General features: G+C 38.3%; 1 protein-coding gene across 1 annotated transcript; it reads left to right on the top strand.

The window, feature by feature from the left end:
• The first annotated feature begins 1,553 nt into the window (after window positions 1-1,553).
• LOC140241950 (phospholipid phosphatase 5-like) lies at window positions 1,554-8,693 on the top strand. The gene is made up of 7 exons (XM_072321696.1): window positions 1,554-1,686; window positions 2,549-2,657; window positions 3,430-3,517; window positions 4,639-4,702; window positions 6,014-6,138; window positions 7,593-7,763; window positions 8,515-8,693. Exons 1-7 carry the CDS (start codon window positions 1,592-1,594, stop codon window positions 8,691-8,693), a joined length of 831 nt encoding a protein of 276 aa, XP_072177797.1. The 5' UTR covers window positions 1,554-1,591.
• The last annotated feature ends 7,372 nt before the right edge of the window (window positions 8,694-16,065 follow it).

The raw sequence follows: 16,065 nt of genomic DNA on the forward strand, positions 1-16,065 counted from the left end.
CTTACCGAGCGGACGACAAAGGAAAAATCGGCTAATGAGGCCCAAACTTCGTATTTTACGGTAAAATGTTTATCTTGAACATTTTGAACGTTATTCACTCGATAAAAAATCGACAACTTATATGGATACTATTTTACATGCTTTGTCTTTGGGAGCTAGCGCGGGTGACGAGTTGCAGGCCCCTTCCTTAGCGCCCCCCTTCCTCAGCGCCCAACTAATGCATCGTTCGCGTTTGAGGACGATAGCTGCAAATTTCCGGTATCGATCAGTGAACTTGTGGTTCTATTGGAATCTTCAGCATTTTTCCTGTATGCGAGTGGGGATTTCATAGAATTTCAGTGACGAAATGTGATTCAAACATGCATAAATATTAACCACGACAAGGTGCGGGTCACTCAACTAAAAATCTGAGGTAAAATGTGAATTTCTTCGCCTTTTTACATTTTTATGTCGCTTTTTTGCGATTTCGGTCACACAACGTTCTGTGAGACTAATCTACGAAGACTCGCACGTACTGAATGTCGTTAGTACGCAAAAATGTGCGTGTCCGGAATTACCATGCTGTCGGGTAATGATTACCTGTAGGCCTACACGTATATATGTAACAGTAACGAATAGTAGTTTAGGTAGGGTGATTAGCCTTGGGCCATAATCAATCATGACAGGTTGATTTTATCAGAGAAGTCAGTGGTGGCACTTTTTCATGTAGAAAATAGATAGATAGATACATGTAGATAGATAGATCGCCCACGTAAACTGTGCAGTGGTGAGTGCTGTGGATCGGTGGAGTAGATCAGGAGATTTAGGAACGGTAGCACACACATGGCAAGAATATACGGGATGCAGTTTGAATCGGAGCAGAGATGGTGCCTGGTGATTGGTAGAAAGGCTATGATGGCCCCAGAGCTCCATGGATGGTGGGATAGTGTTAGTTAGTGTGTGCCAAGGGCAGCTAGGAGGATGGTACTGAGTACACCATCTGGTGTCTGGATGGATTCTATACTACACAACCAATTTTGCCAATTGTCTACAAAAAGCTAGTCCCACTCTAGCTGTTGTGTCCATCAACAAGAGACCTCTCTTGCCTTTAAGATAGATTGCAATGATCACTTTGATAAAAGTTGCTAAATACATCAAAGGTGCTCAAAAATAGAAAAAGAATATGTGTACTAAATAGTATATAACCTCTTGCCATCAGAAGTATTAAATCTCTACCAAGTACCCTTCTAGAGTTTCTCAATTCAAAAAACTGGCTTCATATTTTTTGAAATAAAGAATAAGAAAATTATGACATAAGTCCTTTTTTTATTCCTTTCAGTGTTATTCAATATCATAATGTCTTGATAAATATGGAATAGAAGATGGGAAAGGGAGATTTGATGTCCTGTATAATATGTCAGTGTGAATAGAGTTAGTACATATGGTACTTTGAAGATTGTTGTTGGAAATTGTAATACTATGCATTTCATTTGTCACTGATTTCATATCCTCCCATCATATACCTATCTTGTCTGTCCTTACTCTTTCCTACTTTCTTCCTGTCTTCACACCAGACTCATCCAGCCCACATTGATGTCACCACACCCATCTCATGACCATGCTGTCTTGCAGGTGTACGGTCAACACACAAGCCGTCAACATGTTTGCCGAGGTGTTCTTGAGGCTCTCCCTGTTTGCTGCCTTCTTGTTAGTAGCAACCTTGCCATTTTGTACTCTTGACTTGTACTTGCCTTGAAATGAAGTGGGTATTTCTCAGTGTGTGTGTGTGTGTGTGTGTGTGTTTGAGTGTGAGTGAGAGGGAGAGAGTTTTAAGTGTGTGTGTGCGCGTGTGCGTGCAGTATACTGTGTGCTGGTATGGGAGAAATCAGGGTCTGTGCTGTTACTCTTTTCAAGTTATCTATCTGCCTGTCTATCTGTTTGTCCCAGACCTCACGGCATAAAATGTAAACCCAAGGGCCTGGGAGTTATTTCTATGATTTATGTATGTATGTATAGCCTGTGTATAGCCTTGAGTTGATAAGATTGAACTGCATCTCTAGTGATAAGGCATTGGCAAAGTGAAAGATCATATTGATCAGGTTCTGTTCTCAGTGTATTCAAATTTGATGTAATTTGTCATCATAACGGATTTCCACAGTAATCTTTAAGCTTGTCCCAGGTTGATCTGCATTTTTTTTTTCAGCGTTTTTCCGTCTTTTCTCTTTCTTCAGTTGTACAGTGAGACAACAATAGCCATCTACCTTTCACTTGTGCCCAGAAACTTACCGTGGATATGTTTATTGGAGTGCTTGTTTTGTTAGCATGCAATTGATACAAAAATACACCAAACTGCCCAAAATATGCATGCTGTGCATGATATTGAAAACTCAAAAAGCATTCACTTAGTGAAAAGACAAACAACAAAAGAGCAACCCAATATGAAATGATATTTAAAAACATAGATAGCGAAAGTGGCCATTGCAAATCTGTTGTGTGGATAGTTCTGGTGAAGATATTTCAAAAGCATATATATCCTAAAAGATTTATATTTTCTGTTCATGATTGATAGGATATCAGAAGACTTGGACCCCTTTCAGCGAGTCATTCAGCCTGAAGAAATGTGGCTGTACAAGAATCCACATGTGGAGCATAGCACAGTGTCAACCAGGATGCTCTTTGTAAGTTGACATCATGGGATAAGTACTGACGTTTTTGATGGGGAATGTTAACTACAAGTATTATTACTCCTCACCATTGTGAGATTGAGCAAAAGATATGGATGACAATGCATTCATTCTTGTGTATATTTGAAATTTCATTCATGATTTAACTCTTTGGGTGTTGGCACTGGATATTTTATCAATTATATAAAAGTGCCATATCATGGGGCTATGGGAGGAAAGCAGTTTGATCCTACATTAAATTAGTTGCATCTTCTTATAATATGCAGAATTACCAAGGCTGTGTATCCATGGATTAATTTCAAAATGAGAGGCGACCTTCCAAATGCTGTCAGAGCCAAAGCCTGGATTATGAAAATATCTTCACATTACCAGTATACATTACATTATACATTACTGCAGCCTGTGGTAGTTCTTTCAGTAATTACCTCATAGGAGTACTGGATTGGAAAATCAAAAAATTTCCTCAAAGATGAGGATTTCAACTATATATATATATATATATATATTTTTTTTTTTTGTCAAAGATATGGATCAGAGACATTTAAATGCCTCATTGTCATACATGTATGTATGCATTTCTTTTTTTTAATATGAAGAAACACAGCACTCTACCTCAGTGACTTTGATTGAATTGATTTTGGATGAATTCCCTCTATATCCTGTATATCACATAGCCTGTGACATTTTATGTTAATGTTACCTCATCTGCTGTATTTCTGTTCATTGAACTATTAGGACTTCTTCCATGTCTGTTTCTCTTCATCAGATTTCGGCTATTCTGGTGCCGCTGTGTACGATACTAGTTTTCTGCATCTTTCGGAAAGATCATATAGACTTCGTTCAAGCTGTGCTAGGTACAGTATGTCATTCTGTCTGGTTACTTGTATGAGTGAGAGTATGCAGTGTTGCCAGTTATGTATATATATATCAAGAGTAAATGTAGTAATGAAATTTCACTCCCCCCCCCCCTTTTTTTAAAGGAGAAACATAGAAGATATTTCATGACAGACCTAGTTTGCAAGATGCAAGTTATGTCGGAATTATTGTATCATGGCAGCAAGTTTGAGAAAATGGGGAAAAGTAGAAGAGAAGAAAGAATTTGTATATATTCATGGTATTTGAAAGCTTTTAGGTCCAGAATTATATTGTAATTCCTCATATGAAATTGTACAGAATTATTCCTCTCTTGCTTCTTCTTTGTCATGAATATAAAACTATGCTGAATGCAATTCTGACTTAGAATCATTACAGCCTATTAGGCATAACTGAACTGATTGAGCAGATTAGAGTTCACTTCATATTACAAGTCAGATATCTCTTATATGGTATCCTTCTTTCATTGACTCCTAGAAAGCATTATTGATGATACTGTATCTGGTAAAATTTTAAAGACAAAAATTGAGTTTGGACATAAAGTCAGTGATACTGTGCCGAGTGATTGTGACATTAGTCATTTTGATGGATCCCATGTACTTCAAATATTAGTCTGGGGATGTTTTTCTTTGTCTACATTTACTATCTCATTTTCCTGGTATTTGCCAACAAAAAGTTCTTTGGTCAAGATGCTTACAGACTTGCAAAATTTACTGTAAGGGTATGATGCATTTGCAGACTGTTTATGGGGGGAAAGGTCTTATTGTACTGACACTGAATAGTCTGTTTTTGTTTATAATCTGAGAGAAAGTAGACTTTACAGGGTGTACGAATAAAATAAAAAAATGCAAGTTTAATAGGGAGTCCTTTAATGGTGCATAGTCCTCAAAGAGAAAGAATCATGGGAGTACCTGTAGGTGGTCAAGTATTAAAATCATGTATGAGCCAAGCAAATTATGTCAGCTTTATGCGCAAGAAGTTGTGTTTGTCTGCAGGGAGGACTTGTGTGGAAATAATGCAATGCATTGTAGGATTGTTAAGTCCTACATCAAATGCAAATAGTTGATATGTACAACCTTTTTCAATTTCTTTTACATTACAGCGTGTTCGTTAGCAGAGCTCCTAAATTCCATTCTGACAAACAGCATCAAACTTGTAATAGGAAGGTAAGATGGCTGCCAAGACTTGCTTTATCAGTCCAAGGTTTGAAATGCAATGCACACCATCTTTAAGTTTTGAGAACACAGATCATCACAAGACTATAGACCTGTTCAATTTTGGAGCTGTTTTGTATTTTGTCTATTTCAGCCATAAAAATTTCAGCCCCATAACTGGGGGCTTCAACGTGCATAACAATAGTTGATTTTTGCATTGTCTTATATATCAATGCACCTGACTCATTGCAAAACCCACTGAATTACCTTTTCTTCTTACTTGGAAGACCCCAAGGTAAGATACAGTGTTTTTAAATTGAACAGGTCTATAAGAAAGAATGCAGAACTGAGCAAACACATGTGGTAGAGATGTAAGCATGGGACTCAATGTGTGCTGTTTTTCCAAATAATTGTGCTTTTTCAATCCTGAATAAGTGATTCTCTATATCACTTTCTTATTTTTTGTAATTTTCTTTTCGAGAAAGTAAAATTCATGTTCAGCCAAGTGTGCTGCAACAGTTTGAAAATCTACTTGCCCACTGGGCAAGTGTTAAAAAAAAAAGTTTTGAAGCACCCTTGAGATGAAAGTAAAATTTGGCAGAAATAAGAATGTTGAGGAAGAGATGTTTGAAGTGACACCAAACAACAAGGGGCAGTCCTGGACTCTCCTCTCACATATCATTGCTAATATGCACATAAAATGCTTAGAAACCCCCCACACACCAGACTCAGCACAACACAAACCTTCACTCTAGCTCCAGTATGTCCATGATATCTTCATCAAAGTAAAACAGCTCAACGGCTTCTTCACACAGCTCAACAAACAACACCGACATCCACTTTCACTATGGAAACTAAAAGCAGTCTTTCCATCACCATCCCAATGATGTAACTGCAAACCTCTCTTCCTCATTTACATCACCATGCCAACTTACAAACATCGCTTGATGAGAATGTTGTGTGATTTGAAAGATAAGTACTTTCTTGAGAACAGCAATACCAAGTGCTACCTCATATGCATAGATTAAAGGGATAGTGCAGTATTGGTGGAGATGAGAATTTGGCTTTTAACTTTTTGCGAGATACCAAGAAATCACTTATGAAATAGACACAGAGCATACCATTTTAAGAGGAATTCAATTTATACTGTCAAGGAAATTATTGCACAATACCACTGGGTTAAGGGTGTATTTTTCATCTGTCTCAAAAGTCAGAAGTGTGTGAAATCAGGTTACTAGGCACAGCAATTTACACTCGTGTGCTAGAGATATCACCATTGCATTTCATTCATCTTTTTACCTTAAAAAAAACATAAACATGAAGGCCACGTCCAGATTTCTTCACGCGCTGTTTTCCTGATGGAGTGATGACAGCAAATCTTGTGTGTACTGGAGACCCAGCCACTGTCAAAGAAGGCAGGAAAAGTTTCCCCAGTGGACATTCCTCTTGTAAGTTAAAAACTGTGCTTTTGCATGCTGTAGGAATCCTTTTATTCTGAATTCTAACTGAGACTTTTGTTTCAGCCTACCTTTTATTATTGTATCAGCAAGTGTACGTACTATGGGGGAAAATTAACCTGTTCCTTCCGCAATTCTCTGAGTGCCCTGAATGCCCCCAAATGAGATTCTTTTTGCACGTCGATCAGAGAATGGACAGGTTGGTAATCCACCTGTGCGAAAGTAGTCAAGCGGTACATGTACCCCCTTCCCATGGTCAACTACATTCGTACATGTGCCATCGAACAATGAAAATATCGATCTAGTGCTAGGTATGAATAGAGCGTGCACTGATAGGCTCACAGACTCTTTTGTTCTGCACAAATATGAATTTTATAGCAGAACAAGTGCAAACTAAACCAGTAAAAGGTATAATACTGTGATATACACATTTTTCCAACAGAAAGAGAACATATGGTGATACACGTAGGATAAACTCTTATCTTTTTATCAAACCCATTTTTCTGGGTATTACAACACAAAGAAACATTAATCTAGGCCACGAAAGTAGGCACTCTTGTCTTCATCTTGGGAACCTGGTATACCAGGTTCCCGTATATCAGTTGCTCCCACAGGAACCTGGCAAGCTCCCGGAAGGAACGGGTTAAATTTACATATAAAAGAATGAACAGTAATTCCAAGTGACTGGTAGGTATGAAAGGTCAGTGGTCAAGGTCAAAGATAACTTGAAATTGGCTAAAACCATCATGATCAAGCGGTAACATTAGCAACCATTTACTGTTGTCGATATGAGTTGGAAAGGAAGGAAAGAATTGCATTCACTATTATTGGGTAGTTTGATGGAGCAGTATAAGGATCACTACCAAATGTCACAGAATTTTGGCCTTGGATATAATTTTCCATCTTTGACTTCAGCTAGGGATGTGTAACAGCAGTGTAGTATAAGAACGATGATGATCAAATGAGCAGGAAAAAAGTTGTTTGTTTGGTTTTTTTTTTGTGCTAAAAGGGTATTAATCAAGACATGGGAACTTTATCTCAGTGTAAACAAAATACCATGTTTGTTAGCTAGAAAAAAAAAATATGTGGGACCATCAAAGCTTGCCAGTCAACTGCACTCAAAACTCAAATTGCTCATTATTGTTTTTATTTGTACATTAGATTACATTTTACTGATTTATGACATGAACTTTATCTCACCAAGGCGCTGTTGCAAAGTTTGTATTCTCATTGGGTGTAATGCATTTTTATTGACACACCTGTGGGTACTTGTCAAATTTTATTGTGCAAAGTTATCAAATGCTGTTTATATCATATCCATTATATCAAAAAGTCAACTGTGTGTTTCAGATGAGTGATAAAATGCCATCTCAGTCATTTATTTGATGGATGTTTAACGACGACATAGCAGTGCATAATAATGATTGTGTTTATTCTGTCAACAGTGGCATTCTGTACCTTTGGGTTCGTAGCCTTCTATCTTGCCGGGAAGCTGCACACCGTCGAGCGCCAAGGTCGAGGTGTTGGTTGGAAGATCGTTGTGACCTTGCTGCCTTTGTACATAGCCCTCATGGTGGCGCTCTCCAGAACGGCTGACTACCGCCATCATTATCAAGGTAGTGTATGATATGTGTGTAGATATGATAGGAAAGTGTAAAAGAGTACTACTTGTATGTTCAGTTTTGTTCCTAGGCTGTCGAAATTAATTGACCAAAATTTCCAGGTGATGGTATTTTTGCAAAAGTAGTTTGTCCAATGAAGAAGTTTGTCCAAGTTGGCAGTGTAACCATGTTGGTTTGCAGAGTTACAGAAATGAATAGATTATGTCATTAGTATTTAGTATGGTGAAACTGATACTGATCTACATTGGTTAGTAAGCATGTACTGCATGATGTGAAATTAAAACTTAATTCATTATGTCGACGTAACATACAGTGTATTACTCTTCTAGGGCAACAATATGTTTGTGTCTTAAAGGGTGAGGAACGGTTATTTGAGTAATGGAAAAGCTATTATTTTTGCAAGGGTCTGATTTTTGTGAATGTCGCCAATCACTGGTTAAGGACACACAAAATTATCACCACCTGATCTTGGTTGCATAAAGTGGCAGAGAGAACAGACAGGCATTAGTGCCATGAAGGTACCCTCAGTCTCAAGTTGCAAAACAACATCTTGCAAAAATCTGTACGTTAAAAAAAAAAAATGAATAAAAAAAAAAAAAAAAAATCTGTACGTAAAAATAACAGCTTATACTTAAGGTAATCTATGTCACAGCCAGACTCAAGGGTTCAACCTCCACTGTGACCCTGCACATATTGATTGGTTTTTTTGCATGATGTGATTTCCTGCTCTCTTAACTCGGTGCAGACGTAGCAGTCGGTTCCTTGCTTGGCCTGGTCGTGGCGTACGGCATCTATCGACAGTACTACCCGCCACTGACGTTTCCCCACTGCGACAAGTCGTACGCAGCTCTCCGTGCCCCATCAGGCACCACTCTTGAGGAGATAAGTGTGCAGGCACAAAGTGGGAACATCAAACTGGTGTAACCCAGACGGGTGGGGGGGGGGGGGCAAGAAGGCATCAAAAAGTTTTGGTGAAAGATTTATCAGTTTTGAGGTTGGTTCTGGCACATGCATACTGGTTATATTGTCAGAGAATTAATGGACATGAAGTGGCTCTTGTGATTCATATGAAGATTGATTTCAAACTGAATCTGTTGCAATATTTCATTCAGTGTCATCTAATGATAGAATACATTAGATGTCTAGATGTGTTTTCCTCCAATGATGAGACATTGACAGTGAATACACTGTGCTGTCCATAGCTTGAAAAACAACTCTTGCATTTTGCTCTGATAAAAAAAAAAAAAGAAGAAAAGAAAGATGGGAACACAGGTGTATTTAAAAGCCATAGTATTAACGAAATTGAACATTCCAGCAAATTATGTTTCAAAGGCAGGATTATGATTGGCTGAGAGTGAGGGTATGGCTGATTTCAAATGTAACTTTTTGCTCAACACATTGTGATTTACAGTAGGAACTTTCCATTAAGTTTTCATTACAGAATGTTTTTGGGGTTTTTTTCAAAATGCAATTAAGTACATTTAGGATGCAGGTCATCAAACTTTCATATTATTTTTATTCCATTTCTTTCTATTTTTGCATTGTTTTGTTCTGTTGTGTGTGGATTTTGTTTTTTTTTGTAACTGCTGTGAAGGATAATCACCTTTGGAAACAAATTTGGGTAGTTACATGATCTATGTGATATAACCTGAATTAATTAGCGTGGAACAGATTTTGAAAAAAAAAAAAAACAAATCTGTACACCTCCCCAAAAAACTTGGGGAAAGAAGCTTAAAATTGTATCAAAATTTATATTTCATGACAACTCGTGGCATCTTCTTGTAAAAGTCAACAGTAATCGACAAAAATCCTTGTTCATGTCGAGGAGTGGCACACATGTTAGAAACGGAGGGAAGTTTTGATGGATGATCTGTGTTTACCAGTACACACTCAAATATTGTCAGTTATACACCTTTGCCAAAGTCAACAGTCAAGGCAAAAATTTTATTTTTGTCAATTGCAAATGAAAACAGAAGACCAGAAATCCAGAAGTCTGTGTTCCTTTTTTTTTGTATTTCATTTGTTTCAATTTTTGAAACAATCCCTTGCTGAAATCAAAATTAAAGTACCTGTGTAGCTGCCTTTGTATTATTATTTTTGATTGAATCCCTATCAGATAACCAAATTCAATTAATCTTAAATTTTTGTTAAAAGTCATATCTTTACTTCATCTATAGCCTATTGATATTGCAAGCATTAGAGAACCATTGTTCAAAGATGAATGTTATTAAGTGTTATCAATACTGCAGTACTTCACTCCAGTATTGACAGAATACTGCAAGTCATGTGTCCATTGCCCAGGCAACGGTGATATGTGAGCTCTCCAAACATTCTACGACAGGAGTTTGACCTTGAAAACTCCCCCAGACAATATTGTTTGTGTTGGACTATCTCTTGCCAACTGCTAACACAGTGTATGTGTACAGTAGTATACAGGGTCAGGGCTGATGTAAGCTGAGCACAAATGCAATACATTCCCATTTGGTTGTACACTTTGTAGTTTTGTTTTGTTTTTGTCTGTTTCGTTGTTGTTAGTTTTTTGGGGTTTTTTTTTTGGTTTTTTTGTTTTTTTTTTATAAGGATATGTCATTATGGCAAAGTAATATAGATGTGTATAGCCAGAGCACCAAGGTGAGCATTAAAGGGTGTGTACAGTTGTGGTTGAGGTGATGATTTAGCTTTTACCGTTTTGTGAGATATTCAGAAACCACTCTATGAGATGTCAAAGAGCATGCAATTCTAAGGGGTATCAAAAGTTTATTTGATGAAAATTAGTTTGGAAATGGCTGAAATATCCAAAAACAAGGTGAAACAGAGATCCTAATAAAAGGCGTGGCCTGTTGCCTTTTGTTATTATCACTTTTTTTGTATATCTCAGCCATTTGAAAACCAATTTTCATCAAATAAACGTTGAATCCTTCTTAAAATTACATGGTTGCTCTTTCATATTTCATATGAGGTTTCTCATTACCTCACTTAGGAATGTTCAAAACATGAATCCCCACCTCAACCAGTACTGTACAGTCCCTTTAATCTTTTGAATTAAAATTTTGCCTCCATCTAAATTGAAAAGGCAAAAACGGAAGTCCTTGGTCTTAAGTCATGAATGTTTGAGCCATTTAAAGGGAAATGTCACTCGATGTTGTTAGCTTTAATGGGGGAAAATCAGAGGAAGAGAGTATTTGAAGCTTCATTTAAATTTGACTTGAAGTAAAAAAGTTACGGAATTTTTAAAAGTGTGACAGGCATTGAAAAAACATATAATGTGCTCTGGTTATTCATTCATATGAGCAGGAGTGATTATGTTTAATACTAACTAAAGTGTACCTCACAACTCTTTTATTGATTGTACCAAAAAAAAAAAAAAAAAAAGAATTATATACCCGGCGTTAAGACGATCCCCCGCTTTTGCGGGGAGAGAGGGAGAGATCTTATCTTTTTTATGATTGACCATCCACACGTGTCTTGAAATCCCCCGCTGAATGGGGGACAAATCAGGGCTGGTGGTTTCAGGTGCGCGGTTCCAAATTTATTTGCGCCAAATTCGGTCAGCTATTGAGCTGCCCAAATTTTCATCATGTTTTAAAGATTTTATCAATATTATATTATAATTCATAATGAATTTAAGATTAAACTCAGTTATTGATTCATACTGTTTCATCAGTTTGGGTAACCTTTTGAATTTGGTTCTAATTCATTTGTTCAACATACCATTATTTTGTACAATATTCACAAACATGCTTGCTTCTATCACCATCTCATTGACTTTTATTTATCAACATTTAATTCACTTTTACCGAAGAGATATTACACATACTTGTGCCTGATGGGTGGGTGCGCTTTCTCTCCCGCTTCCTGCATCCGGCTACTGGTGCTTCAGCATTGATGCCCTCTTGGACTTGGTCATCTAGTTTACGAGACAAAAAAAAAACAACAAAACTACAGTACAAACCATTGGCCAATACAGATAACAGAGCAGTCACACCAAGCCCGTTCGCACTACGTTCTCTAAAAGTCCTTACTCCGTCTTGAAGCCGTTCGAACTGACTGTGGTCGGGCTAGGACGGGCTACTCAAGAATTTCAAACTTCCCGTCCAAGCAAGTCCAAGCCCGTCCATGACGTTCTTAAACAGATCATAAACAGTTGCTACTACGTTCAATCCCTTTGCACCCAGTTCGAGCCTGTTTTGGCAACATTCCACAGAACGTAGTGCGAATGGGCTGGGTGTGACTGCTCTATAAATGTTAATCAAATCATGACAGCTAATTTTAGTGTATTTATATGTGTTTCTAAATTTCGACGCCATACGCAGCGCCGACATTTCTTAGTTTCTTTATATATATATATATAAAACATGTCATTAGAACGCATGCTTTTTTTTAGTCACAAGTACATGTGATGTAGTTATGATGGGTAAAAGGATTTTGCAGTCTAACCGTATGTTTACCTGCTCCTGAGCTGGGCACAGTGACGGTGCCTTCGGCTGCCTCTGACTTTGTGCTGGAAGCTATGCTCACGCTCAGCACCGAATTTCTTCTGGATGCTGACGTTGTTGCGGTGTTATGATCACTGTCGGAGTCGGTATCCGATGACTCGTCCATCACGCCATCGTTTACGCACACCTGCCTAGGCAACAGCAGAAGGCTCAGTCGCTGGCCTGCATCCCAGAATGGCGTCCAGGCCATCAAACCACGGAGTCGTCTTCCTTTGAGCTCCTGTAGAAAGCTATCCATGAATGGAATCCCAGCAGTTCTCTTATAGTACTCACTGCAAAATACGAATGTTGCAAAAGCTTGAGACAGTGGTGACACCATCAGAATATTGTCTCTGTTTAAAGGCGCATCACAAGAAAGGTATGATGGTAGCTGTATGGAAACTGTAGGCTACATAAATAGCCCTGTCCCATTCATGCCATGGTACAATTCTTAAACGAGCAGTAATGTGTTAATTAAATGTCTTTTTTTTTTAAAAATAATAATAATAAAGCAATACAAACCTGGCTGTGTCAGCTGGAGTATTTGCACTGTGTCTGGTGCTTGGCTCTTCTAGGGACCCGCGATCTCTCCCCCAACATCAGCAGCAATCCTCTCGGCCTCTGTACACCAGTTCCTCCAGACCAAGTCGAAGTCCGCTCTCATTCTTCTTACCTCATCAATAGCTGTGTCGATGAGGTTGTAGGTGGCAACCACATCAACATCTCTCTTCTGGAGTTTGGTGCTCAGGCCTTTCACTGTATCCAGACTATTGACCAGGATGACCAGGGCTATTATGTTACGGCCATTCCTGAGAGAGGTCATGAATCCCTGAGCCATGGTACAGGTTTTAGCATCCCAGTCCCATGATGACTGGATCTCTGCATATTCCCCTGGTTGCACCATGGCGTGCACACATGTGAATACGTACTCATAAAGAGAATGGAATATTTCTAGACAGTCGTACCTCTCTGTCCATCTCGTTTTGCAGAGCCCTTTGAGTTTTGAATGCTGCTTTATGGTGCATAGGTGCTGAGTATCGTTTCCAGGAAGCGTTGTCGTTTAGGAGACAGATGGAAGAAGAAATTGATCTCATTAATCACATCAATGATTCTGCGTAGTACTTCTACTTTGCATGCTTTGCCAATGGCCAAGCTCAGAACATGTGAGCAGCAATGCATGAAGTTACAGTCTCAGGGGTAGGGTGTGTTAGGTCCATGTTGTCAGGTGGTAGGAGATCAGGATACTCACTCAAGATGTGTTGAGCAGTCTGTTCTGGCGCACCACACTGGCAGGCTGCTGATGAGCTTAGCCCCCACCGATGCCTGGCAGCATTGAAATGACCTACTCCTGTTCGAATCCGATTCAATGACACCCACTCCCTCCTTAGGAGGTTTGCACTTGGGGGGACATAAGACGTGATAGCGAGTTGGATGGTTCATGGAGTGTCTTGCCAGCTTGCTCTCCATGTCTAACAGATGCTGAAGTCTGACCCCCCTCTGCTTTGCTGCATGGCGGGAGAAAGGGCATGTAACCAAACTCTTGATGCGTAGGCCTATGTTCAACAAGATTATTGTCCCAGCTTAATGAGTTGGAGCTAGTTTGGAACTAAAATTGAGCGCAGTTCGTCATACCACTTGTGCGTTTTTCTCGCTCCTCCACTGCGGTTATTGTGGTCCTTCACATCCTTGTTGGCCCTCGTCAAGTATTTCAGTCACTTTTGAATGGAGGAAATAGTTCGGGGCATGCCCATTTCGCCCATTTTTTTCAGTGATAAGTATGTGTGCAGCCACCTTCCTCAGACCATTGAGCATGTAGCTGATCGATGTAGTGGACCAAGTATGTCCAGTAAATTACTTGTTTCCTCATCAATCCACTGGTGACCTTTTTCATCGTCTTTGACATCTCCTTTGTTGGTTTTGCTTGTAGCTTTCAGCATGCCCAAATAATTTCAATCACAATGCACATGTAAGCAGGCAACGAGTGATACCACACAGTTGCAGGACATGCAGTGTAGTAATGTATTAAATGCATAAAAAACATGCAACAAACGTGTCAGCATCAATTTCATCCTCACTTATCTTACTATTATTCAAAATAGCACAAAGTGCTGGCGCCAGATGTCTGCAAAGTTTTCGCTTTCCCTTTTCTTATCTCTCCCTTCATGGATCAGTTGTCACTATTTTTTTAATCTCTATTTGTGTCAAATCTCTCCTTGATGGACAACCTAGACCCTGACTTGGGTCCCTCTTGAGTTCCTCTGCAACTATGAAGGTCTACACATTTTAAGCATCCTTCTATCTTGCATCTTGCTTGAATTCGTAAATAGTGGCAGTGCGCTTTTCTACTTCCAGGAATCTTTGCACGATTGTAGGTGAATACAAGCGCACATTTCATGTTAACCAAATGAAACTTGGTATCCATGAGGTTTGTCTACTCTTCATGAGATAACCGTAACTAGAATATTTCAGGTATGGATTATGCAAAGGGAACAGTCTATGGATTTTCAATTTCGGGTTAATTTCTACTGAAGTTTTTGGAACTTTCTGAAGGTTGCTTACCTGAAGATACATACTCATTCTTGGAAGTTACATGTCTCTATCTCTCCTGTATAATAATGGTAATAACGATGATGGTGATGATGATAATAATGATGATGATGATGATGATGATGATGATGATGATGATGATGATGATAATAATAATAATAATAGTAATAATATCAATATTAATAAAATAATAACAATCATAATCATAATCATAATCATAATCATGATTATAATATTTGTAATGCCCTTTACCACTCAGTCTGAGTGCTCGAAGGGCATGAAAAACCATGAAAAATATTATATAAATAAATGAATAAAGATTTAAAAAATAGTAAAAGACCGATAAGACACTAAGGATATTGCAAAAAAATCAATTATTTGCTGCAAATGATGCAATATCTGCATTGGTTTCTTTTAATAGTGTATTTTGTGAAAGGAAATGTGATGAAATTTTGCATAATTGTCAGTAGGAGATGTCATCACCTCTCATCTAACTTTTCTAATGAACCAATAACACTGAATTGTGAACTTACTGGAGAACATTTAAATTCTGTAACTTTGTTATTTCAATACCATTGCTGCCATCCTTTTTGTTTATCTTTACTCTTTTTTTTAATGAAAGTTAAACATGGCCCATTGGTGTTGCATACCACAGGGTACATAATACTGTTGGGTTCTAGAACAGGTCAAGTTTATTGGTGCAGGGTTTGGAAAACGTGACATGGAGATCATAATCATGCGATGTGAACACAATGCATACAATTGAAAAGACCAGGGCCCTGTTTCATAAAGCTGTTCATAAAGTTACGCATGACTTTACAAATGACTCAAATATGACGAGCCAAGTAGGTTTCCTAATCTTTCTGTCCATTAATTTACTGATGATAGTGATTATTTTGACATGTTAACACACATTTTTAGTTGAAAGTGTATTTTTGCTCCAATGTAGACGGAATGTTGACATACAATCATACTTTGTTCAAATGTAAGAAAAAAAAATGGGCACATATTGGCACTTAATATTCCAGTCATTTTAATGTCATGCATAACTTTACAAACAGCATTATGGAACAGTTCCTGACTTTATTTTCTCCAGTTCAGCATGTCTGCTCTCTGCTTACATGGCATGAATATGCCAGTAGCTGCCAGGCCAGACACATGAATCAGACCAGCAAGGTTAACATAAATAAAGGTTAACATTAGAATCTGGACGTCTATGAAATCTCAGACTGTAAAGCTAATCTCAGAAGTCGACAGCCAGGGCGAGCTGACCC

This window comes from Diadema setosum, chromosome 18 (assembly GCF_964275005.1).
Source record: "Diadema setosum chromosome 18, eeDiaSeto1, whole genome shotgun sequence".
NCBI classification, from domain to species: domain Eukaryota; kingdom Metazoa; phylum Echinodermata; class Echinoidea; order Diadematoida; family Diadematidae; genus Diadema; species Diadema setosum.